Source organism: Chroicocephalus ridibundus, chromosome 20, assembly GCF_963924245.1.
Source record: "Chroicocephalus ridibundus chromosome 20, bChrRid1.1, whole genome shotgun sequence".
Classification (NCBI taxonomy): Eukaryota; Metazoa; Chordata; class Aves; order Charadriiformes; family Laridae; genus Chroicocephalus; species Chroicocephalus ridibundus.
In genome coordinates, this window is record NC_086303.1 from 7,026,029 (window position 1) to 7,051,273 (window position 25,245).

Sequence of the window (25,245 nt, forward strand, 5' to 3'; positions counted from 1 at the left end):
TAAACGCGCAGGTCTCCTCCCCGCCAGTCGCCAATAAGCTGCAGTGATGAGATGCACAGGTGACTGTCCGCTTCACAGTACTTTGTTTATAAGGTAAAGGATTTGAAAAAGGAAAAAAAAAAATCCTTCAGTCTTCTGCATCAAGATTGATTATAGGTCAATTCAAATTGAGCTGTAATCGATTGATTTAGGTATTATTTCAGAGAAGAGAACAGGCTGCAGCAAGCTTCTTCCATCCAGGATTCAGTAACTAGAATAATTTACACCACCTTTGAAAGAAGCCATCAGCGTCACAGCTTACCTCAATCCTTCACAAAGACCAGTGAAGATTAAACACGTAGAATCTCCCTAGTTGTTACGGGTAAGTGTATGTGTTTATCTGTAAAAGGGAAGATGATGGACAACTTTTCATGTGCTCAGAATTAGCATTTCGCCACAAGCCTGTGCTGTTTTTATCATTTCCCTTTGAAGGAGCCTTGGCTAACATGCCTCTGCTTCCTCAGCAGCGAGCAGCAGACCCCGGCGTGAAGACGACGTTTTCTCTAATGGGGGAGAGTGGAAATGGAGGTCACACCAATTACCTCAAACCACTTGGCTGCCACAGCCATCTTTTCACCTTTGCAGTAAACAAACCCTTGTGGCTGGTCTGTACATGAAGCAATTCCTTTGAAGAGTGCTCCACATCTCAGTTCTCTTCAAGTCTTGAGATCAACAATGACAGTACTTTGGACCAACACTTGAAAGTTCACGTCTCCCCAAGACTCCCATGCAGATACCACAACCACTTTTGGCAGTTTCAGAAACCCTCTTGTTTCTTCAAGGCAAAGTGGTTTGGAAAGATAAAAGATGCACAATTAAATCTAAAGAAATAACAATATGAAATAGAGGAGCTTGTACTCCAATTTCCTTGTGTAATGCAAGCTTATAGGATACAGAAGAAAATCTTTGCTGCACACTATAATCTATATTAAACAGACGCTTAAGAAGTCAACAAATTCAACGTGTTACGAAGCAACCTTTTAATAAAGAAAGCAAAACCATACTTTGCTGTTAACAAATATTTTGAAAAAGGCTTATAAAATTAAATCTAAGCCAATTATCTGGTGTATCTGCAGCTGAGAAGGAAGCGCCAATATTCCAAACATCTGCTCAGTGTGTGTCCTCTCCTTTTTACAGAGGAAGTATTAGCTTCCAGTCCTACAAGTGATTGAGAGAGCAATACGGTATTGCTCAACAAAAAACTATTTTCTTAGATGATTACAGACTAAGGCCAAAGAAGAAACTCATGTTAAGCACCTTTACCAACATGGAAGCCTGTCAAAGCTACCAGTTGGACCGGCACAGCTTTCATCCTTGCCCCCCACGTCTAGGGCTGCGCTAGACAGCGGGGGCGAGGCTGGTGAGAGCAGCGAAATCGAACCATGGTGGAAAGCGCCCCAGTCACACTGGAGTCTGCTGAGGCCAGAGACTGGGCAGCAGGAGGACCTCAATGTATTCCATAATGAAGCTGAAGGGTGAAAGAAGAGTCCCAAAGCACTGCAAGAAACAGAACACAACGACAAAAAATGAGATCGCTTCCAAAACCACGATCCTTTTACAGGCTGGAGGTATGAACAAAAACCCACCCTGTATCTTTCCCTCAAGGCAACAGAGCTACGATCCCTCCCCTCAGTGCTGATGCCACAAAATAAACATTGGCCAAGACACACAGAAACACGGCTCCAGCCCCGTCCACTCACCCCCGGTGCCCGCGGCGTGTCCACTCAGCTGGAGGCCAGAACGCTGGGAGCACTCACCGGCCACAGCACCCGCAGCACCTGGGCAGGGGCAGAGGCGTTAGGATGGCGTTTGGCTGTGCCCCAGCACCCCCGCAGAGGCAGGGGGGGTTAGGATGGCATTTCCCTGCGTCACCGCTCTTCCAGCTGCCCTGAGCACCGCGCCTTCAGCGTTGAACCGACCGGGGAGGAGGGGAGCGCATTTTCTTGGGGATTCAGGCATGGATTATTTATAGGTCATCGACTCAAACGTGTGAAAACTGAACAGACCATCCACCAAGGCTGGCCCGTGCTTCCAGACAGGATCCATATTCTAGATGGCATCTAAACAGTTCCACAAGTAAAGATTAGGCTAAAACAAATGGTGCAAACTCCCCTGCACCTTCTCAACCCATCCCCCAAGTACTCCACTGGGACTCGGGTTATCCTCGTACAAACCCTCTTTTCACGAGGCAGCAATGACAGGACTCATTTACTTTGAGGGTTTTACTTTGGCCCTCCTGGCTTCTATCATAACCCCAAATATTACATTAAAAAGGCTTTTAAAACATAACATTCACAGCAGCGCAGGAGCTTTCCATTGCAGCCAGCTCCTTCCCCGCCTGTTTGCGTGTGGCACCTTCACATTAAGTGCATGAGTTAAGATGTAGATTAGCAAGGCAAGAAACCTTTGCCCTTGGCATCGACACTCAGCTGTGACAGGAAACTTCAGGCTTTTTTTCTCTGAAGTGTAGAACCACTCATTACACATTGGCAGGGAAGTGCACATCTCCAAACTATACACATTTTCTCTTAGATAAGCAAAAGACTCAAGTGTTTATAAATATGAAAAGTTCAGCAGCTGGCTAAAAAGTTAATTCTCCAGTCTCACTTAATGAGCTTTGGGGAAAGTGGTAGGGGGATTTGTTCAGAAAGCAAAGCAGAGTGTCACAGAAAGCAGGACTTGCCAGACAGGGCTCTGTTTAGTCCTATTTTCCGTCTCTCGATGGCTGCTATCAGCAAAATGGCAAGGAATCCGCTAACAGGGAGCAGCAGAACCACCAGAACGAGAAATGTTTTCTCCCGATCTTGCAATCGTAAAAATTAGCCAATTTTTAATTTGAGTCCCATGACTTCTTTCTTTGTTGTGAAAATATCAAGTGATCCATAGCAAAACACTCTGGAACATGGACTGTCTTAGGATTTTGTCCAGTTCCCTGAACAAGGAACTTGTTTCCAGCAGGATTCAGCAGGATCACTGCTGCAGTATTTTTGCAATACTTTAACTAATACTGGTCTATTCCAGTAGTCTGAGGTTCAGACTTAAAATAAGGGACTGGTCTGTTGGAAGGTAAGCACCTTGGCTATTATCAGGAACTCCTGAGGAGACCATTTGCGGTGCCTGCTCTCGCTCCGCATCTCTAGCTCTCTGGAAGGCAGACCTCTCAGTGCCTTCACAAGACAGCCCAGGAGTTGTGCAACATCGCTTTTGCAAGATGATACGTAGCCACCCCGTTCTCCACCTCTGGAACGGTTAAAAAATAAAAATTCATTCTGAATGGTGCAAAAATCAGACCCTATTGTCTGCGGTTTCAACAGAAGCTGTTTTATGTACCAGAGCATTTCTCAGCTTGCTCAGAGAGCTGCATAGACGACTGCCATCCCATCCCTCTTGCGTACCTCCTCCCTTCTGTCACGTACTGAGAAAATTCTGAACAGCAGCTACTTGAGAAACAGAGCTGTCTGATGACCAAGAGCAGAGTGATTCTCCACAAGATCAGAAAACTGGCTGCAACAAAGAGCAATGCTGAGCTCTTGCCCTCTGAGAGCGCCTGCACTCGTTGTGGGTCACACGGAGTGCTCTGCCACCGCCTGCTCGCTGTCCTCGCCCGCACCCACTCACACGGTAGCTCCCCTTCGGCACGGAATATCAAAAGAACGAACAAGCCACAGCTGACTAACTGCACCCGTGAGCGCAAAGCACATCTGCCAGCACCAGTCCCTGCCCTCCACCTGGGCAAGACGAGGAGAACCCTTGTGGCACCTGGTGGCAGGGCAGGACTGCCGGACTGCCGCCATCCCGGGATTGCCACTATCCCAGGACTGCCACTATCCCAGGACTGCCGCCAGCGCTCAGCCTCCGTCCATGGAGCATTACACTGTATACATTGGAACCAGCAAGCGCTTCACTGTGATTTTTGGCCACTTGGAATATTTTTAGCAATTTGCCAAGGTTTACCCTGTGATTTATTATGGAGGAAACAAACTCAAGCACTAACAAATGAAAATATGTAAACTCAGACTTTTCAAGTCAATAGAAAGGTATTCAACTTCTAAAAGCCCTTTAGAGGCATGCAGTTTGCTCTAGATTCAATTGCTGGAGACTACAGTTTGATTAAGAAACAACTGAAATGTAATCTAAGGAGTCATACTTAAGACTTAGAGATTTACAGTGAAAAATTCCATAGACACGATACTCTCCAGTTGTCGTTCCTAAAACTGTGTTCTAGATTTGTTGGAAATTCAACAATCTGTTGGAAATATATTTTGTATCGCTTTTTCGGTAAGGCCAAAGCACTCCACGTAGCTACCAGCTAGAACTTTATTATCTGAAATTACTATATTTAATAACTTAAAACACAGTATCATGAAAAAATACTTGAAATAATTAAATACACAGGAAAAAAAATCCTTTTAAAAGCTTAAAGCACTGGAATTACCTGCAGATATAACACTAGATACAGCAGATTATAATTGTTTTATTACAGTATTCTTGGGTGCAGAGGCAAGTGTCATTGACTAGAAGGTAAACTTCCATTTTCCATATGAAAATTCAACTAGATGCTACTGCCACATACCTCCACAACACAAGAGAGAACGCTTTATAAAGTGTTAACGGCATTATCTATAGTTAAAATACTGAAGCCATTTATGAATAAATTCAGAAGTGTTAGTTTGATATTTAATATCATTGCCTTACAAGTTTTCTGAAAACATCAGGAATGGGATCAAGAGTACAATAACCTTAAATTAAAATAAGGGAGACTATTAGTCATCACAGTATATTGGGAGTTAACATTAATTCTATCTAAACCAGCAGAATACTGGAAGATGGTATTTCCTTCTCAGCTGTCAATCTCAAGACATTAATAAAGAATTGACGTCTGGCCTGTTCATCTCAATACCCAGTTTCCACTTTTGCCGGTACTAAACTAGCTCAGTGAGTGGCAAGGACCGCTCTGTCTGTGTGTGCCACCACTGGGACATGGTTGGTGGGATGATCGGGCGATATACGTGCTTCGATCATCTCTCCAGCCGAATAGCCACTATCCATCCTTTCCTATGGAAAATAAGTGAAATAAGCACACTGCCAAACGACCAAACCCTGGGAGTTTTTTCCCCACATTTGGACACGTCACTTGACATTCAAAATGCCATTATGCAAAGCCAACTAACTCGTACTAGGGCTTTTTTTGGTTCAAGAAACCCAGCAGAGAGAACTTCACCAAGCAATTCTTTGTTAGCATAACATTTGACCTTGTATCTCTTTGGAAATCATACAACTTTGCTAATGCAATCCTTACAGAATTAATCAAGCAGATAGTTAGACCCTAGTTACTATGAACCCAGCCAATTATGAGCAGCACTGAAATTTGTCACTGGCATGTCCAGCTACATTTTCCAACATAAAGATCAACAGAACTGTGTGTAAGTGAGGCCCCGCTCTCGGACCTGCATGACTTGGACACCGTAGACTAGAACCGCTAGCAAAGCCAACGCTTTTAGGAACAAAGTATTCGCAAGAAAAAGGCTTAGCTCCCGAGACTCCATTACCTGCTGCATTAAGACAGCAAGAAAGCGCAATGCCTTTCACCCTGTGTTCTGACTAGCAAAGCTAGAATAAACGACTCGCTGAGAGTTCAGAGCTCTTTACATGCCACTCCGCTCTACTGCATGAGATCCACGGCTCAGCAAAGGCCAAATACACTGCGTGGCTTAGCTTGGGGAGGGGAAGCTGCCCACGCAGTTTCTCCCTCTGTCAAAGCCAGAGAGCACAGCTTGCAGGGCCCAGGGAAAGATGACGAGGTGCCGGCAGCAGCGATGGTAAGGGAGAAGCAGGGAAAAGAAACCCTAAAAAGAGGAGGGGGGAGAGAGGGAGAAAGACGATGGGCACAGGAGGCACCCATAGGAACAAATGGCTCGAGAGCAGACACACTGAGATATATTTAAAGCAGCACACAGAAATCAGCTAAAAGCCTGATGGCCAGTGTCAAGTCCCGTTTCTATCCTTGAACAGGTACTCAAATGACAGAACTGCGGTCACTGAACACGTTCTCCGTCTAGTACCTGGAGCCAGATGAGATATAAAACCATCGGTCTAGTTCCCAAAAGGGAAGTGACAGCTAACTAACTCCTGAGCCTGGCTTGGGCGTTAACAGTTCCCTTCCCATCATGCTGCCAGTTCCAATGCTCAGCAACAGACCCGTTTCCCTGCAGCCCAGCCTGCCTTCTGCTCACTGCTCAAAATCTCCAGTCAACGGACTTAGTTCCGAGGCTCTCACCCTGCAGCCTTCCACCGCTACGAGAATAAAACCCGTACTCACCACAGTGCGCTCTGGTGCCGAAATGCTGCTCTCTCACAGTAAGAGTGCAAATTAAAGCCCTGCTATGTTATAGTAACAGTTCACCTCCTCGTCAAAATAGACATTTTGCCCAAATTTCAACAAGCGTTTGTCACTAATTAGATTCTTACAAAGGGAGATAAAATAATTCACGCCCCACAAGCATGAGACTGCCCAGAGCCTACGTCACTGTGGACCTCAAGACTCCCCAAGATCCCCCAGTTCCTGAGCGAGCCCCGGAGAGACGATACTTACAGCTTTAGCAAAAACGACCATCAGCTCGGGGAACTGGTGCGTGAGGAGGGCGAGCATTGCCGAGAAGGAACATAGGCCTGCTGTGAAATGGATGAAAAAGGGAAGTTCCTTCTGTGGGTAAACGGAGACTTCATGAAATGCTGAAAGGAAAAAAAATGAATATTGGCGTTGATAATTGAGGACAGTTTTCTGAATTATTTACACGCTCTTGTAACTCGGGTCTAGACTTTCCGCAGTAAGCATGGACTCAGGACTATCGTGCAGCACGTTAGGTCCCAGTACCTAAAGGTCTCAAAAATTTCTCCCCTAGATTAAATGCTTTTCTTCATTATTAATAGTCATTACATCTTTCTCTTCCCAATCTTCTTTTCCACTTGCATGGGCTTTATTTTTGCAGCACTTTATCAGGCTTACTTTTTGGTACCCGCTGTTCTAACAGGACAGAGGGAAGAACTGTAAAATTCACAAGCTGTTAAGATTTCCTAGACCAATTTAAACAATTCAGGCGTTTTCAACCCTCTGCAGCATTAATCCCGTTACCTGAAGAGAACAGCACATCTCCCCATCCTATAAGCAGCTCAGCAGGTACAGAACAACCATCACGATATACATACATGCAAGGTAGCTCCTTAATTCTTTTCCCAGATTTCTGGTTGGTAGGCTACGGTAAATTTTTCAGAGCGGCTGACAGAGCAGACCTCAAAGCAAACAGTGCCAGGACTAGGTTATAAATTCTGTAGGTAGCAGCTCCTTGCAATTTCCAATCTCTGGTAACAAAAGCAGAGGGCCGTGGCCAGGCGGGCTGCGGGCTGGCACGCGGGGCTTTCAGCACTCAAGACACTACTACTGGTTACTCGCCCAGGGCCCCGCTGGTGAACTGGCAATTACTTACTGGCGCTGAGTACCTGCACCTCTGACTTTTACCCAATGACTTTAAATGAAGAAAAAACCAGTTTCTATAGACATAAGTCATTATGAAAGGGCTTCACACTTCCTGACAAGTTGTTTTTAAAAATCTAACAAAAGCGTCAAAATGTAAGTTGTTTGGAAAACAAGAAGTGTAATTGTATTCAATTTTTACTGATTTTTTCATCTTGTACTTGTACTTTTTTGCCTTTTGATAAGCATTAAACTGAAGGAGGAAAGAGACAGTCACCCTCTCAGTTACTGTTTCTGAATGCTGGCACAAAGAAAGATATTACAAAAACAAGCCCAGCAAAAGCAGCTCGGGCTGTTGCGACTCATTAACGGCAAAGTGTTTGGGGGTTGTTTCGCTTTGCAGCACAAGCAGGCAGACCTTTTGGAGTTCCATGCCTAGCGCCCATCAGAGATGTTTAACGTTATCCCAGGGATTATCAGTTCTCACCAAGCAAGCAGCCCTGCCAGGCCAGGACGGCACCACACTCCTCCACTGAGCAACCCGCGAAACCACCGTCTGCCACGGACCGCTGCTATCCTCTCACACCGCACAGAAACTCACCTGACTTTTACAACATCGAGCAATATAATTTAGGAAAGGCCCCAACCTAAATTAAGAAAGCGTCTAAGCAATAAAGGCAGGATTCTTTTTGCGCTACATTTTCCTACGCTGCGAAATTAAGATCAAATCCCAAATAGATAAGGACAACTAAGGATAATTCTATATGTTCAGAGTCATTTGGGAATTGTTTCTAGTTAGACCAATACAGATTTTTGAATCATTAACTTCGCCAATATTATTTTAAATAGATAAATTTTAAAAAATTAAGTGTCAAGATTTCTCGAGGAAGTACTGCAATAAAAGTGTTAAGATGATTTTATTTATGGGTAGTTTTATATTTAAAACATAACAGGAATGCGTGAGTGATCGTGTTGAAATATCTGCATGTGTTGGTGTTTAATTATGCTGGGAAGTCTACAATTTAGGGTTAGTTGCTAACCAAGGAATTCCTTGTGCAATATCCTGCATAAGTGAGAAATGAGTAATTTAAAGCAGTCTAGGGGCAAATTTAAATTGCACATTTTAAATATAACTTCAGGCTTTTAAATAGAAACACGTATGTGTAGTTTTCCTTTCCACAGCTGTGGTCTCAGTGGGTCTGACAAGGCTTTTGCAGTAGCCCTTTCCAGTCCCCCGGGACCTGCATTTCTTCATGATGCAGAAGCTCCCCCTCAAAGGAATTCTATTAACGTGTACAATTAGCAGTCCAATTCTAATCTAAATTAATGCCATTTTTCTAAATATGATGAGCATGGGCCCAAGTGGTTTGGTTTAGTTTGCCTTACCTAAAGAAAAAAAATACGTAAGCTCATAATTGCATAAAGTAATGTGAAGTAATGGGCAGTTGGAGACCACTTGCTTTTCAGCATCGAGTGTCAGTATAAATCCATAAACACACCTACACGGATAAAGGTTCCGGGAAGCAGAGTGTCCAGCAGGTGAATACGCACCCACGAATGAAGGACAGAAAGGAATACACAACCTACAGATTAAGCAAGGATTCTCTGTAAGATCAGAGACAGGTTCTGCAGATACCCGACTGCAGGACTGGAACGGCGCATTTATTCCTCGCCAAAAGGAAAGAGCTTCTCTACAACAGTGGTCAAATCCATCACTTCTTTTAAGAGTAAAGAACTGGTCCATTTTGTTGTTCTCAAAGTTGGCCAAACTTAGTCTGAATGTACCACACACAGACTTCATCTTCGAAAGACTTCTGTTATTGCAGAATCAAGCTAGCGTTCAACCACACACGTCAAGTGCTTCGGGATCTTGTGGGAGGGACATCAACAAATAGCTGAACTCCCTTCGCAGGAAGCTCAAACTAAAAAAATCACAGTAAGGTAAATACAGAATACCGCAAACTGAACACGTCCTTAGCTTATGTTTTATTATCATTACTGCTTAGAAAAACCACTTACTTGGCAACAGTTCCCTGTCTGCTGTTTCTGTGCAACTCGGATAGGGATAGAAAAGATGACCTTTCTCTAACGGGTACGGGATCATCCTAAATGCTGAAAAGAGAGTGAGCGACATTAGATCTGTATCTAAACCGAGCCACCAGCTTCTCACAAAGAGAACCAATCGTGTTTGAGGTGAATAAAGGCAGCGAGATTAGTCTACTGTACAGAAAAAAATAAAACAAGGAGAGATACTTACTGCCTTCCCATGTACAGTGCAGCAGATTCAGAGCCCCTTCTATCCTCTTCCAGTGCTGGAGGTGGAAAAAAGCATACGCCACTGCCTCGCTGTCCCCTCGTTTCAGAATGTGCTCCGGAGGCAGCACTAAGCTTTTCATTTCTAGTAAATACTGAAAGTACAAATGGAAAGCACATGCGTTTACATGGAACATTCCAAAATTTGTAATTGTGGAACATCAACGATCACTTGAGGCAGAACTCATCGATCACACCGGGGCTGACTCCTACCTGCTGAAGAAACAGCCCAGCCCTGGCACAGCGCCTACGGCCTGCGCTCGCCCGGCGAGGGAAAAGCCACAAAACACACATCTGGGTATGAGACTCTTACATTGGGATTTTCACATACAAAATACCAGGTTTAAAAAGTGCATCTTCAGTCAGCCAAAATAAAAACACATTCTTGTGGAATATACACGAAGTATAATGCTGCAGCCACAGTATCAATGAGCTACAAGTTTAGGCTAACAAAAAACAACCGCCACAGTATTTTTTGCTCATCACCGAAAGTTTCCATGTAGGAGAGCTAACAAGGACCGAGCCTCAAGTATGAGTGGCAAACCAGAAAGTGTCAGGATGCAAACCAGAGGAAGCATAGTAAACCAAACCCGGGAAAATCTTGGTTTAATGTGGTTTTGCTGGACTACCACAAAGATTCTCTCATTTCAGATTTGTTCAGTTTCAGCCTTCTCCCTACATCAGCAGAATCTCTGATGCACAGAAGAGTCAAAGAACACGAGGATTAATCATTTTCCATTTCGCCTGAAACACAGGACATGCGATTTTGTTTTCTCATGATACATTAAAAAAAGACAGGTATTCATTTTAACTTAGCTTTTAAAAACAGATGAGTAATTTTTACAAGAACAAAATGAGAGTTTCAGCTCCAGTATTCACCTGTGAGCTGCTCTCTCCTAGCACACAGTGTCTCATTCAATAACAGCCAAAGTTAATCCGCATCTTTGATCAATGTAGCTGGCAATTCCTTTGACTGTCTCCCGAAGTGTAAGAATGCAGCGAACTCACCGATTTATTTCAGCAGATGCCACAAACTATGAGATTATTTACTAATCCAGTTTGAGGACTTAACTTTTCCCATTCAGTTTCTTGAAGGAATGTAGGAGGGGTTATGCCCCGGCCAAATAAAGCACATTTACTGCCTGGCTAGGTTCTTCTCTTACCGCCTTGGGCCTACACTCCGGAGGGTAATATTCTTGCTAATCCGCTCTAATCCTCTTCAATTTTTTTTTTTTCAATTTTTTTTTTTTTTTTAACACAGTGAAGGATCACTCACACAGGGCTGCTGTGGGAAAATGGTCTCAAATATCTGCCCCCTGACCTCCGGCAGTGCCCGCTCTTCCCCTGCGGTGACTGCGCGGCGAGCGGGAATAGTGGCGCCGCAGCGGTGAGGACGCTCCGCGGCGAGTTTCGCCCCCGCACACCAACGCTGCACCCGCGCTTTGGTGGCTCTGCACCCATCGTACCACGGGAACAGAAAAACCCCAGGCTGGTAGGTTTTCCCATCCGTGTTTAATCGTAAGAAAGGTTCGGTATCGGCACTGAAAATATCTTGGGGTCTGCAGATTTAAGAAAGTCTTTCTACACAACACAAATTTGTAAGATATTGAGAAGATGACTGGAAAAAGATGCTTTCATACGTTACCAAATGTCGTTACAGATCTCCAATTTGAAATGGCTTAAGAATTCCCATTTTCTAGCACTGTAAAATGCCCTCCTAGCTTTCCAAACAAAACCATCCTTGTAAAAGCTTTACTCGGAACAAAGAAACAAACATTATTTTCCTTATGCAAAACGATGTTATGTGCAAAGACAACCACTTTCATCAGATGCAAGAACAAAGGGATTTCTACTTTACATACTCATTTCTTTTTAGTCCATGGGAAAGAACAGGCTGAAAGTTCAGAAACCAGATGTTCTTCCCCGCTAGTCCATTGTATCCCATTGGGAAGTTCCTTCACTTGTCTGTGCCCTTCTTCACTTGTTTGCTCTGACTACGCGCCTTTCAGAGCTCGGAATAGCCAGTACCGCTGAAATCCTGCCCTGCCGTCTCATAAATTGGTGTTTCACGGCAATATTGTAATAAAAAAAAAAAAATGAAGACGACTGGGTAGCCATACAATTAGAAGAGAAGATCAAATTACTGAAACCTGGAATCAGTTTCCGTGATTGTCTATAGAACTACGGAACGTGTTTGGCAAACAGCCTGTTTGAAATGATATCTAACTTCTTTGAAAAGGTACATGAGGCTCCTGAAACAACTGAAGGATATACGAAATAAAAGAACTTTTAGATAATGATAATGCGTTATAATCTTCTTCCCCTAAAGGCAGAGGCTAAAGAAAAATCTGTCTGAGACTGTCTGAAATGAACTTGCTACGCTCTTGATCAGTCATGCAAACAAGCAGCAATTTCTGCCAGCAATTAGCTTTCTCAGTGCACATTCTATCGGATTGGACAGGCAGACAGAGCGGAGCGGCTGGAGAATTCAAGCCTTCACAGCAACAGTCACTCGGACTCCAGCATCATTTGCAGAGGATTAGCTCCAGGACTAAGCCAACCTTCCGCATTCAAGGTTTCAAACCGAAAGCAGCACAATGCGAGTACAGTAAAAAGCAACTGAAGAGTTTATTTTCACTCAATGCTCAGTGGAATCCACGTCTTGGCCACCTCAAGTCATGCCAGACACTAAACTACAGCCTGTGGCAATACGGACTCTTAATCTTGCTTACACTTGGATGAAGAAAATAAGTGACGGCAGATCTTGCGCTAACCCGAGTGCTGGAGCCGTGCTTGGACGCACAGCAGGAAAAAGTATTTTGAAATTCTATGAGTGGTTATTGTTTGGAGAACTTCATTTGGCTTCAGGGATTTTAAATATCTGAATTTACATTTATTAATGCTTGCCCTTGCCCACCAAAGGGCCTTCGTTAATACATTACCGGGTACTTTCCAATGAGTTAGAACATTTTGAGTTTAAATTTTTTGTAAAAAACCCAGTTTAAACATCACCTATTGCAAAGAACTAATTCTGGCCAGCAGACCTTTATCACGCAAATATTAATGCGTTTAACAACCCAACAGCTGGAGTTATAACCACCTTCAAGAAAAGAGGGGGCTAGAGAGGCTCAAATACCAGATGATAACATAACACAACCTCTTTCAGAAGACAATAAAAAGTGGCCCAACAGGAAACAGAATACTCTTACCTTTGGAACATGAGGGTTAAACTCCACAGCTCTGTGAATTGCTTCCACAGCATTAATTTCTGCTGTACTGAGCCCTCTTTTGGAGGCAGTTTCTGGGGAGAACCTGAAGGGAAAAACCCACGCTAAGCAAAGGTAACTAATAAATGCTAACCAGGTGTTTATTTGCATTGTAAGTTCATTAAAAACTGACTGATTTATCAAGAAAGATAAACAAACCCTTCTAGGAGACAAATGTTCATGTTAATTTAGATACCCTGACTGTCCTCCATGCCCATACGACAAAGCTATGTTCAACTTTGTGAAACTTCATGCCAATGAGGTAACTGAGTGCCCAGGCTTCCGTAGGATTGTCACGGCATCACCTACTCAGAGGTAAAGCTGGAGTCAGCGGTACGGACAGACCCGAGCCAAAGTGAAATGCCAACATCAACTACTGCAAATCTCCTGCACCCACCCACAAAAAAAAGAACGGCTGAACATCACGAGCATGACACTGAAAACAGATTTTATACAAAAGCACATGTGCAAACATGGCCTCTTGAAAAACATCTTCACCTGCATTAATTTTACGGATGTTTAAAAGAAACTTTATGTTTAACTACACACACACGTATATATAAATACACTTAACTTGCTCTTAGAAATGTAACTGCTACATATTGGATTTAGACCTTTTTAGTTCCTACTCTACAGCATAAGCCAAGATAAGCAACAAACCACTGTTTTCACACAAGTGCTTGCTTACCTCTCTGAAACCGCTCTGGCTTTTAACAGGGCTGCTGTGTAACATATTGCTGCCGATTTTGGAAGACTGATATCTACAATAAAATAAAATAATTAAGGTGTAACATTCTAAGGCAAGACAAACACGTTAAGCTCACATCCTTTGAGTTTAGAGATTTTTACTTGGGCAGACACTGAAGGCAACATCTGGAACATTTCAGCTATGATTAGAAACTTTGAATTTCTTTGTATAGTCTTCTTTCTGGTCACCAGTCAGTCTCAGATTAAAAACTCAGAGTTGTAGTTAGGTGGTAAAGAGTAAGTTTTTCTTCGAAACGTTCCAAGACACTGAAACTGAATTCAAAGAGAAATGCATGCACAAATACACACTTAAGAACAATGTAGTTCTCCTGTATTAACTCACAAAGGTTTAAAAAAAAGCTTCTCATCTTTACCTGATTTTGCAGCTGTACATTAACACACTTTTACGTAATAGTGAAAGAGACTGACTAGAAGCTGACCAAAAAAATTACATTACAGGCAGGTAGACAAATTTTAATGAAAATGCAGTTTCCATTCTTTTCCAGTTCCATGGGGAAAAATTCTATTAGTTCTAGGTTTTATAGAATATCTGAGGCCAAGTTTGAGCTGACAATTATAGATTAGAAGGTTAGCACTCCACAGTACAAGTTTACTTTAAAAGCAGACAAAGTCTGGGGTCTAATTCTCAAGTACCACGCTGTGTATAGTCAGATGGCTCTTGCTTTTTTTGTAAATCCCATCCTGGGCTTGTCCATCACTTACCAGAAGTCTGGCTGTCGCGTCAAGCAAAACACAGGGGTACTACAGAGAGTTTGAAGCTCATACTCATTTCTCCAGATGCTTAGAAAAAATCAGCAACCCTTTCTTAAGAAACTGTCGCAATTCCTGATGTTAACGTAAAGAAGCACCAGGAAAAGAGCAAATGGTTTTGTTAAATTAGTAAGAATCCACACAGAGGAACGTGGACGGTGAAGTAACAGGAGCAGGCAGCTAGGGCTGCTATGCAGAAGGGGCAGAGGATTTGGGCAAGAATATTGTACTTTCGACTCCCTGAAGCAACAAAGAGAGACACGAGAGAGAACATTACCGACTTCTCAAGGGCAGGGAAGAATTGCCACAAAATACTGCTTCTGTGTCCCTCTATTCTAATGATGATTTAAGGGACAGCTTTGACAGCAGCACTTTGTACACTAATGATGTGGGCTTTATCTAGGTGGCAAAACTCTGAGGACAGTAAGAAAATAAGTATATATTTTATTAACCTTTATCGAAACTTGCACAACTCCTGGAACTTATCAGTTGAGATGGAAAGTGAAAGCAAACTACAGCCATTTAATGGCCCAAAGCTTGCATCCCACTGATCCCCGGGCAGCAGCACGCCTGCCTGGGGCTACGCTCTGGCTGTAAGCTCACCATCACAGAGCCACGAGGCCAAGCCTGGCAGATGACAGAAGGGAAACCCAGCTTTTCCAGCTTATTTACATCAATTACTTAGGGGGCTATGTGCTGACTGAAAAAGGCTGATGAATTTAGGCATAACCAGGGATGTAGAACAGATTAAAAAATTAAAATAATCCTTGAATTGAAGCAAAGTGAGCTCCAAGTTTGCTTTACAGATTAGAAGTAACTTAAAAACATAAAAAGTAATTTGTATGCAATTTAGCTTGCTCAAATTTGACCTCATCATTCAAAATAAAAAAACCCAAAACTTGACTTTCACTCCAGAAGCGCCTACTTGAGGCCGATGAGGGAAATCTAGTTGAGTAGCTGAGATCACGGTCAGACACCTGCTTTTGGACAGGCACACTGTGCCCGCTGCACCTGTGCTCTTACGCGAAAACACCAGGATTTCCCAACAGACCTCACTTACCGTCATACTTGGCTAACACTGCCTGGACATCCGCGTAAGCCTGTAACTCCAGCAGTGCCTCCAGCAGGTTTTCATGAATATTCAGCATGCTGAGAAGTGGAAACTCTTTCATCAGCTGCAAAGCAGTAAAGAGAAATAAAATGGGCACATACAGAATTGCACCCGAATCCCTGAAATACTTAACAGAAATCCCTGCAATAATGTAAGCTTTTTCTTTTTCAATACTCTGTTCTTTCAGGGTGTCAGAAACTGGCATGTAAGCAGCATGAAAAGAATTGCATCATTTCTACCTTGAAGGCATTGCTTTTTTCACCTACTAGACAACAGGCATACTGAGGTTCAGACAACGCAGCCCAAATTTGCACATCTCCCACAGTGAGTTCTTTTGGTCAGTAATATTTTCCTACATAAAAATAACTTACAATACACCTTGGGCAAAAGCGAAAGAAAAATTATGATGAAGTATCAAGCTGCTATTTTGACAAGTTAGTCGTTGAGTCAAGCATGAAGCAAACTGGACAACAGAACTGTGACCACCTGGCATTCTATAATTTAAAAATTTAAAATCTAGACATAGGAACTAAAAAAACTGTTCTCAAAAAAAAATCATGAATAGTGATGTGGCAAATCTCATCGGAAAATAACTCAATTAGATTCATTATGATGCCTAGAAAGGAACTTCAAACCATCAATTCAGACAATGTGACTGAAAACACCAGGAGTTGCTCACTTTTTTCTTTTACTTACATCTCTCATCATTTTCACTGCTTCTCGTATTCTGCCAAGTTTTCTTGCACACATGGCTAGTCTCCTTTTCACATATACCAATACATTGGTGTCTCTTCCTGATTAAAAAGACAAAGAAAGTTAGTCTATCGGTTTCATTCCTCACCTCACTCTCCCTCTCTCACCTTCCCTCCCAAAAAAAACCCACAACCTTTTTCCTAACTGCACAAAAAGGCACAAAATCATTACTACTGCTATCCCAGCCAAGGCCCATCTGCGCTAATGCCAGCAACTTTTACCCAGGTTAAATGACAAAAATTTCTGCTTTTTTCCAAAACCTTGGGTGGAATGAAAGACAGTGCTACTGACACACACTAATTGCTTCGTTAGGCTGCTCTACCTACCCAGCCTTTCAAGACAACACCAGCCAGACACCCCACGATGGATACACAGCGTACCTGCCGCTGCTTACATTCATTCGGGTACGAGAAAAGATCATACCGCAACCACGCGGAAGCGGAGCTAAAATAGTAGGCACTGCCTCACCAAATTGGGAATCAAACTGGAATCACTAATTATAACTTTAGTTTTACATTTCTGCTCACACAAACCCAAGAGTTTATGTGATTCAAAAGCACTTACTCAGCTGTGCTTCGTGCTGGGGACTTTGGGAATGGCAGTTCTGAGACTTCCTGTAAATCATTTCTCCTGCTTTCAGAGCCTGCTTGAAATACCTCTCAGCATCCACAATCGTTGTTGCTTCTTCCTCAGCCAGGAGGACATATGCAGTGGCACAACTGTAATAAGAAAAAAACCCACTAATTATTCAGAGGGACAAAGCTTAGTATTTTTTTTAGTAAGCATTAAAAGCATTAGAAATGGGCACTTTTCACTTACCTTTAATATCTAAGCATTGACAATATTAAAGTACCAAAATACTGACATGAGTTCAAATGGTGAGTGTCAGGAAAACAGAAACCTTTTCCATTTTACAGAAAAAATGCACATTTGGAAAAAGAACAAAAGAAAGAATCGTAACAGCAAGTCAAATTATTTTCCTTGAAATATCAGAAATGCTCTGGTAATTGTCTGGAGAGGTTTTCTTGTGTTTGGTTTGCTTTGCTTTTTTAAAACCAGGAGGCAGACATTTTACACAAAAACAATGAGACCACATAACAGAGCAGAACACAGAAGTGTGTGAAATTCTTTGGTTTGTGTTATAAGAGTATTTTTAAATCCCTTACAGGAGTGCCATCTGTGATCTCCAAATACACACAATGCCATCTCTGAAACACACGTGATCTCACGTTCAATTCAGACCGTTCCAGTCTGAGCAAGATTTCTCATTTGTTAGTGCTATGGAGACAAAGATTAAAAAGAAAAACCTTTCCCAAGAAAAAGGGAAAATAAAAGCTAATTTTTATGGACCAGTTCAATACTTCAGTGCAATTGACAGCCCCAAGTGCAATTCTCATAATAACACAAGTCCCCTTTAAGCTATTCAGAACTTTGCTCAAAGTAAATGATTAGAACAAGAAACTGGTAGCGTGTTCAGTATCGCTCCACCTAATCTCTCACAGCAGAAATACAGCAGCTGAACTTGTACTCCAAACTCACTCGTTGTTCAACTCCAACGCCTGATGCGCTGCTTTAATCCGGGCTTGCGGGTTCCTCTCGCGCCAGGCTTTCTGCATAACTGTGGCAAAGACAGGGAAAGGCTGGTGAGGGACAGGGACAGCGGCCAAACACTGGGGGGGCAGCGGAGGCAAGGCTGGCTGCTCACGCCTCAGCTCTACGTTAACAGTCACCTCCGCTCTGCAAATTCCGCTTTGCTCTATGATTGTTACAGGGAAGAGTAAATGAGTGTTTTAATTCCAACATGAGTTTCTACCACAAGCAGCAGAATCTCACAACTTCTCATTACGCCCCAAATTTAATTGGAGAAAGCAACAGCAGCAGGAAGATAATTCACTGGCCATTCAAGAACTCCTACACTGAGAAGCAGGGACAGCTCACATCACCAGGCAGATGTACAATTTCTAAATTGCTACAGATTTTTGGAAGCATTTCCCAAGACTTGTTGAAAGCTTGGCAGGAGCAATTGTTAAACACAGGCTCTTGTACGGACCTGCACAGAATTTTAATTTAAGCTTTCAAACAGAACTTCAAAGAAAACAGTGACAGAATAAGCTGTGTCTTGCACAGGTGTAGTTTCATACTTAGGTACTTAGACAACCACTGGATCATAAAAGGTTAAACAACTTCCTTCTAAATTTACAAAGCACGTTGGAGTGGCATAACATGGCAAAGCCAATTCAAGATAAACCGTAGTAATTTATCACCTTATTAGAAATATAGAATGTGTTGGGTTGGAAGGGACCTCTAAAGGCCATCTAGTCCAACCCCCCTGCAGTCAGCAGGGACATCTTTAACTAGATCAGGTTGCTCAGAGCCTCATCCAGCCTGGCCTTGAATGTCTCCAGGGATGGGGCCTCCACCACCTCTCTGGGCAACCTGGGCCAGTGTCTCACCACCCTCAGTGTCAAGAACTTCTTCCTAATGTCTAATCTAAATCCGCCCTGCTCTAGTTTAAAGCCATTGTCCCTCGTCCTGTCGCTACACGCCCTTGCAAACAGCACCCCCCAGCTTTCCTGCAGGCCCCCTTCAGGGACTGGAAGGCCACTATAAGGTCTCCCTGGAAAGTGTTCTAGGAAACAAAGCGTGAAATCTATCTATTCAAAAGGGTCGATTGAATTACAACCTGAATTCAAAATTATGGTCAGATAAGGAGCAAAGAAACAGTTCAATGCAGCGAGTGTAAACCCCTCCCCACTATGTCTCCATTAGGGAAAAATGGAAATCCCACACTGAAACCCAACTTCTAGCAAAAGAAAAACAACATACTTGGAGCTACCATTTTCTATGCAGAACTAACAGCTTTCACACTAAGGAACAGTTCTGAAAGAACTCCAAAGCCTTAGGTTCATGGAGTTACATATCTGGCCTGTCTCAAGTACGATAAGAAAACTGAAGAATCTATACATGTTTCTTTTGGAACGAAACCTTCTGCTGTCCAGCAAGAATAACGTGGAAAAATGTTTGAGTTTTCTTTTGGAAACAAAATATTAGTCTTGGCTTAGTGAGTGAGACAATACACTCCCTTTGTGAAATGAAAACATATCAAGCATGTCACAGCCAGCTGACAAGTAACACTTCCGGAGCTTGACACGCTGACAATAGTTCGCACCTACTCTGACAATAACCAGGTAGAGAACATTTTCTGCACTAAACATGTGGAACAGAACGAAAAAATTCTGGAGACTGCACTATTCATCACTAAGGTTTAAATGAGACCGCGTCTTTGGCTGTTGAGAATGCAATCCAGGTTTTCAGTATCGCACTGTTAATTATTTGAAAAGTGTGAGATCTTGAAATATGTCAGGATTCTGACAGCCTTGAAGTCAGCAGAGAAAGCTCAAGGTAAAAAAAAAAATCTTTTCACTACATACACCTATTAAACCTCCTAAGCAGTAAAAAAGGCTATCATTTCCCAAAATATTTGATATAACTTGCACTACCTCAAAATATATTACAAATACCCACTTTACACACTTTAACAGCTATACACCTTACGCATACGACATCAGTACCTGTATCTGAAGGCCGAAGGGCATCTGTATCGCACGTGAAAAAGTTTTGATGATCTTGAGCAGACAAATTCATGTCATAGTACGTAAGAGGCTCCTTCCCAGTCACCCACATGTACCTGTAATGGGAGAAATTTCAGTAAGAGGCACTCCCAGTAAGTAGTAATGCTGATACCAAGGGGGAAATTTGATGTGCTGAACAACCGAAGCTAATGCAGAAAATTTTTACTAGCAAGAGACTGGAGCTACTAACCAGAAGTTTTCGAGTACTACAGCTCCATAACTTGCACAGGTTGCCAGAAGGCTTCCTGCAGGGGGGAGAGAGGAAGTATTTTTTGATCCTAAATTTCTAAACAACATGGGAAGTGCCTTCCTAGAAAGCATCTTTTCCTATGAAATAACACAAGGAGACTTATAACACAGCCATATCAGTCTAATAAGAGAGAATTTAGATTCAGAATCACTGTCTCAACCTCTGAATAAAGTAATAACAGCTGTAAGACCATTATTTTCACAGGGGTTTTGAAAAGAGGAGGAAAGTCATTCTGGGAATATTTTTCTCCTACTTTACTCTCAAAAAAACCTGTTGTTACAGTAATATTTGCATTCTTAACATTGAAACTGCCAAAGCTTGGACAGATGCCTTTTAAACACAGGATTGGCATCAATCACCCCTATAATCTTGCAAGTCTCAGCTGTCTCCCCATATTACTAGAGCCAGCTCTGTGAAGAAGTCATGTGTATGCTCCCAATTAATTTTAAAAATATGCAATGGAAAGTAAGATAATTAATACCTGCTATACTCTGCCCCTCTGAAAAGATTGAGAGGATTTCGCCACACTTTGCACTCTGAAAAGAAAGAAAAAGTGCTTTTTCAATTAAGAGCACAAGAAACACTACCTTTAAAACACAGTAATGCAAATGCAATTTTACTTTCACAAGTATTTTTGTTATTTTTATACAACCTGACCACAATCATACGATCTTCTCCCTAAGCTTCTGCTATCCCATAATATTTTTCCTCCCCAACATTGCTGGGGTACAAAAGCACATGGTGGAAAGATTAAACACTGTCATTTATAATGACACAATGTTTGTCTTCCACATATTTAAAATAGCAAGTATTGCATGTTACCGAAACAGTTTTAGCTGAATGTGTAACATACAGGGGCACAAAAAGGCTGGAGCCCCTCTGCTGTGGGGACAGGCTGAGAGAGCTGGGGGGGTTCAGCCTGGAGAAGAGAAGGCTCCGGGGAGACCTTCCAGCCCCTTCCAGTCCCTAAAGGGGCTCCAGGAAAGCTGGGGAGGGACTTTTTAACAGGGGCTGTTGCGACAGGACAAGGGGTAATGGCTTTAAAGCAAAAGAGGGAAGATTCAGTCTAGATACAAGGAAGAAACTGTTTATGCTGAGGGTGGTGAGCTGGCCCAGGTTGCCCAGAGAGGTGGTGGACCCCCCATCCCTGGAAACATCCCAGGCCAAGTTGGACGGGGCTCTGAGCAACCTGATCTACTTGAAGATGTCCCTGCCCATGGCACGGGGTTGGACTGGATGGCCTTTAAAAGTCCCTTCCCACCCAAACCATTTGATGATTCTATGTACTTTCTAAAAGATGTTTTTAATAACAAATGTTTTAGATCAAAGATACATTATTACTTACTTTATCTTTACCATTACTAAAAAAAACCCCACATTGTATTGGGGCAATGGGCACAAGCTAGAACATAGGAAGTTCCGTTCAAATACACGGAAAAACTTCTTTACAGTGAGGGTGACAGAGCACTGGAACAGGCTGCCCAGGGAGGGTGTGGAGTCCCCTTCTCTGGAGATTTTCAAGACCCGCCTGGATGCAGCCCTGAGGGATGTGCTTTAGGCAATCCTGCTCTAGCAGGGGAGTTGGACTAGATGATCTCTAGAGGTCCCTTCCAACTCTGAAGATTCCGTGATTGTAAAATGTAGGTGTTTCTCCAGTTACGCCAAGCACTAATGTAAAGTCAAAGCCATTTAAAAGCCAGTTCATGTCAAGCAGCTGCCTTGAAGCTTAGGGAAAACTGCTGGGAAACATTATCAGTCACCTGGCATGTTCTGCCTGCTCGTCTCATTCTCTCCAGCCGAGAACGCTGCTGGTGCTGGGGGGCTGTTTTCTACACCTCCGATGAGGGGCCTCAAATGACTCACAGAAACCTGCTCAATGAACGATGTGCCATATTTTCGAAAATGCCACCACTCAAATACCTGTCACAAGAGGAAAAAAACCACCAGAAATTTCCTTAGGCAACACCCTTCCAACATAAACATCAGCAATGAATTGCCAGTTGTTCACAGCCAGGATGTCCCCTTGCTAATGACTTTAGGTGGAACTTATCACTAATCCACGTACAAATCAACACTATCTATCTGTTTTGGCCTGTCTTGTCATGCAGGATCACCTACATAACATGAAAGAGATTGAAAAAAACCCAGTATAATTTTAGTCAAACATGTTCCTCCCTCCCCAAATCATTAGGATAACTTCTAAGCCCTTCCAGGAAGCGCCTGTATAGGGAAACTGCACACAGGGGCAAGAACTACAAGACAGGTGAAGGCTTTTTCATTTCACAAAAATAATCTAAGAGAATAAAGCACAAAACGGACAGTTAAACCTACGTGTTCTGCCAGTCAGAAATGCCCAAGAACAGAAGGGTGAATTAACAGCAATCAAGTTCACTTACCAGACATTTTGTGTCAGAAGTATTACTCTCTCACTCTTTGAAGCTATTAAAAATACGCGCACATCACAGTCCTCCAGCACTACACAATACTGTCTGCCCTGGGCCAACTTATCTGAGTATTCCCAGGAGCATACAGAAAGAACTGATGTTTAGACAAACTGTATTTTTTATTAAGAAGCATTACTATAAGTAGTGGCTAACCAACAACCACTTTTTTCTCTTGAGAGCAAGCCTATGTAAAAGACACAAGCAGAATCCATCTCCTTCTATGACTTTCTTCAAATCCTTCAATCAAAACCCAAGCAACATTACTTACTGCAAACAAGCTGTTTCCAACACATAAGACACTTTTTTTTTTAAATGGTGGCTACAAAAAAAATTACTTAAGAAAGATTTTGCATATTCTTCTAAATAGGTTTAATTGATGAGAAGAGATATATTCTTTAGCTTTTAATACTGAAAATAAAGATTTGTATGTGGTGTCAACAGTGTGCATCAGGGTCAGATGATCAGCGCTGCAGAAACAGCTGCGCCAGCAGAACCGACCATGCAAGGGTGCCCCATTCATTTGGTGCAGTCAGCCACGTCTGTGCGCACTCTCGTCTGAAGATGAGCTGAATTATTGGCTCATTTTCACACCAAAGTGGTTAAGATAGTTACATGATCACGCATAAAAGCCCCCCAAAAATTACTGTGGGAAGCTACATTCTTAACGACCTAGATTAGAAAAGATAAAAATCTCAGTGTTTTCTTTACCCAGAGAGGTCTGCAGAGTTTGCACGTGTATTTCACGCTTTTTAATCTATGTACACACATATACCTAGACACACACGTGGACACACCCCTCCTTGAAACAAGCCCGAGTTTCTAAAACAGGTACAGCTTATTTCCATAGACTCACCCCAAGGTACAACACACATAGCAAAAGAGTATGTATAATACATCAGAAAAGCTGCTCAACAACAAGTTCCTTCCTAGTACAAAGGCACCCTCTAGAGTCTGATCAAAAAAAAGCCAATCCCAAATGAGAGCACTCCAGAGGTGCTAAGGTTGTTTAAAAATAATAAGAAGTGGACTACTTACAAATATCAGTCCAGATATAAAAGACGACGTCACTGTAAGGGCAAAGTAGAATTTTGGAGTCAAAGTGCTTAAGAACACAGTCACTGTTAAGAGAAACAAAAACAAAGACTTAACAAGCAGAACTGGAAAACACAAACAGTTTTTCATTAAACAATGCCAAATGAAATATATGCAACTATATAATACAATATAGTCCTAGTAACTTTACAGATAACATTACTTTGTTAGAGAACCTTTTCCATATATTATTTTCAGTCTGTAACCACCTGTGACAGTGAATTAGGTTATATCCCCAATCTAAAAAATTCAGTGTAAGCTCTTGGCCAAAGCAGCCTATGGCTTCAACCGTATCATGGCTGGTGGACAGCATCAAGCCAACTTAATGTATTATTTCATTTTAATTCAACCAGAAACGTACTGTTTTGATGCAGGTCCACGTTCAGTGTTAAGAACACAATTTCACTACGGACCTCTCCTTCCCGGTATTCACAGCACAGGGCAGGGAATGCAGATTTTTAGCGCTATCCTGACCATGGTTTTGACCCAAACCGCATATGAGTTTTGTCACCCGCCGCCAGCCGGCCCGGAGGGAGCCCCGAGGGGCTCTGGCGGCCAAGGGCGGCCGGGCCGGGGGCAGGCGAGGCGGCTCGGACCCGGTCCAGGCCTCCAGCCGGGCAAGGCACCGCCAGGGCGGGGAGCGGGGACACGGGGCAGGCTCAGCATGCCCCGGGGCAGCGGGGAGCCGTCCGCCTCCGATCCCTACGGCGGCCCCGGACACCGGGGTGTCCCCAGGCCCGGCGGCACAGCGGACGCGCCACCCCGGGGCCAAGTGGACGCGCTCGGGGTGTCGCCGCGGGAGCCCCAGGACTCAGGACCGACCCTGCCCGGCCCGACGGCCCCGCAGCCCTCCACGGGGCCCGGCGGGGACGGTCTTCCCCCGGCGAGCCCTCAGCCCCCCGGCGCGGCCCGCCGCGTCTCACCGGCCGCCAGGCTGTCCCGGAGCCGCAGCGGCACCCGCAGCACCAGGTAGAAGAGGCCGAGCCCGGCGGCCACGGCCAGGAGCCCGCGGGCCCACGGCGCCGGCGCCGCCTCCGCCACCCGCCGCCGCAGCTGCTCCCAGCGCCGCAGCGCCGCGGCCGCTCCGGGGCACGGCGGCCCCCGGCCGCTCCCGCCGCCCTCCGCCATGGCCACCGCCGGGGGACGCCGGGAGAGGGGCGGGCCGCGCGGCGGGGCGGGGCCCGCTGGGCTCCGTTGGGGCGAGCAGCCCGCTCCCCGTGCCCATCACCGCTCCCCGTGCCCATCGCTGCTCCCCCACTGGCGGGGCGAGGCCCAGCGTCCCCCCGGGAGCCCTGAAGGCCCCCGCCAGCCGCTGCGGCCAGCCCTAGCTCGGCCCGCCCGCTCCCACGATGGCCG

At 43.9% G+C, this 25,245-nt stretch overlaps 1 protein-coding gene across 3 annotated transcripts; it reads right to left on the reverse strand.

Annotated features, from left to right (window-relative positions):
* Positions 1-995: 995 nt before the first annotated feature.
* On the reverse strand, positions 996-25,219 carry ST7L (suppression of tumorigenicity 7 like). 3 transcript variants are annotated; one of them, XR_010073812.1, is made up of 16 exons: positions 24,813-25,219; positions 23,833-23,915; positions 22,114-22,273; positions 20,835-20,889; positions 20,044-20,159; positions 18,011-18,089; positions 17,036-17,190; positions 16,415-16,512; positions 15,668-15,782; positions 13,778-13,850; positions 13,033-13,135; positions 9,768-9,918; positions 9,530-9,622; positions 6,632-6,771; positions 1,740-2,099; positions 996-1,536 (listed from the first exon to the last, which is right to left on the reverse strand). XR_010073812.1 is itself a non-coding variant. In XM_063356590.1 (16 exons), exons 1-15 carry the CDS (start codon positions 25,015-25,017, stop codon positions 1,764-1,766), a joined length of 1,680 nt encoding a protein of 559 aa, XP_063212660.1. In that variant the 5' UTR covers positions 25,018-25,215; the 3' UTR covers positions 996-1,536; positions 1,740-1,763. The 3 variants fall into 3 exon arrangements, 1 of the variants encoding a protein (XP_063212660.1); XR_010073813.1 differs by lacking the exon at positions 24,813-25,219 and adding an exon at positions 24,251-24,789; XM_063356590.1 differs by having other exon boundaries at positions 1,740-1,817; positions 24,813-25,215.
* Positions 25,220-25,245: the final 26 nt, after the last annotated feature.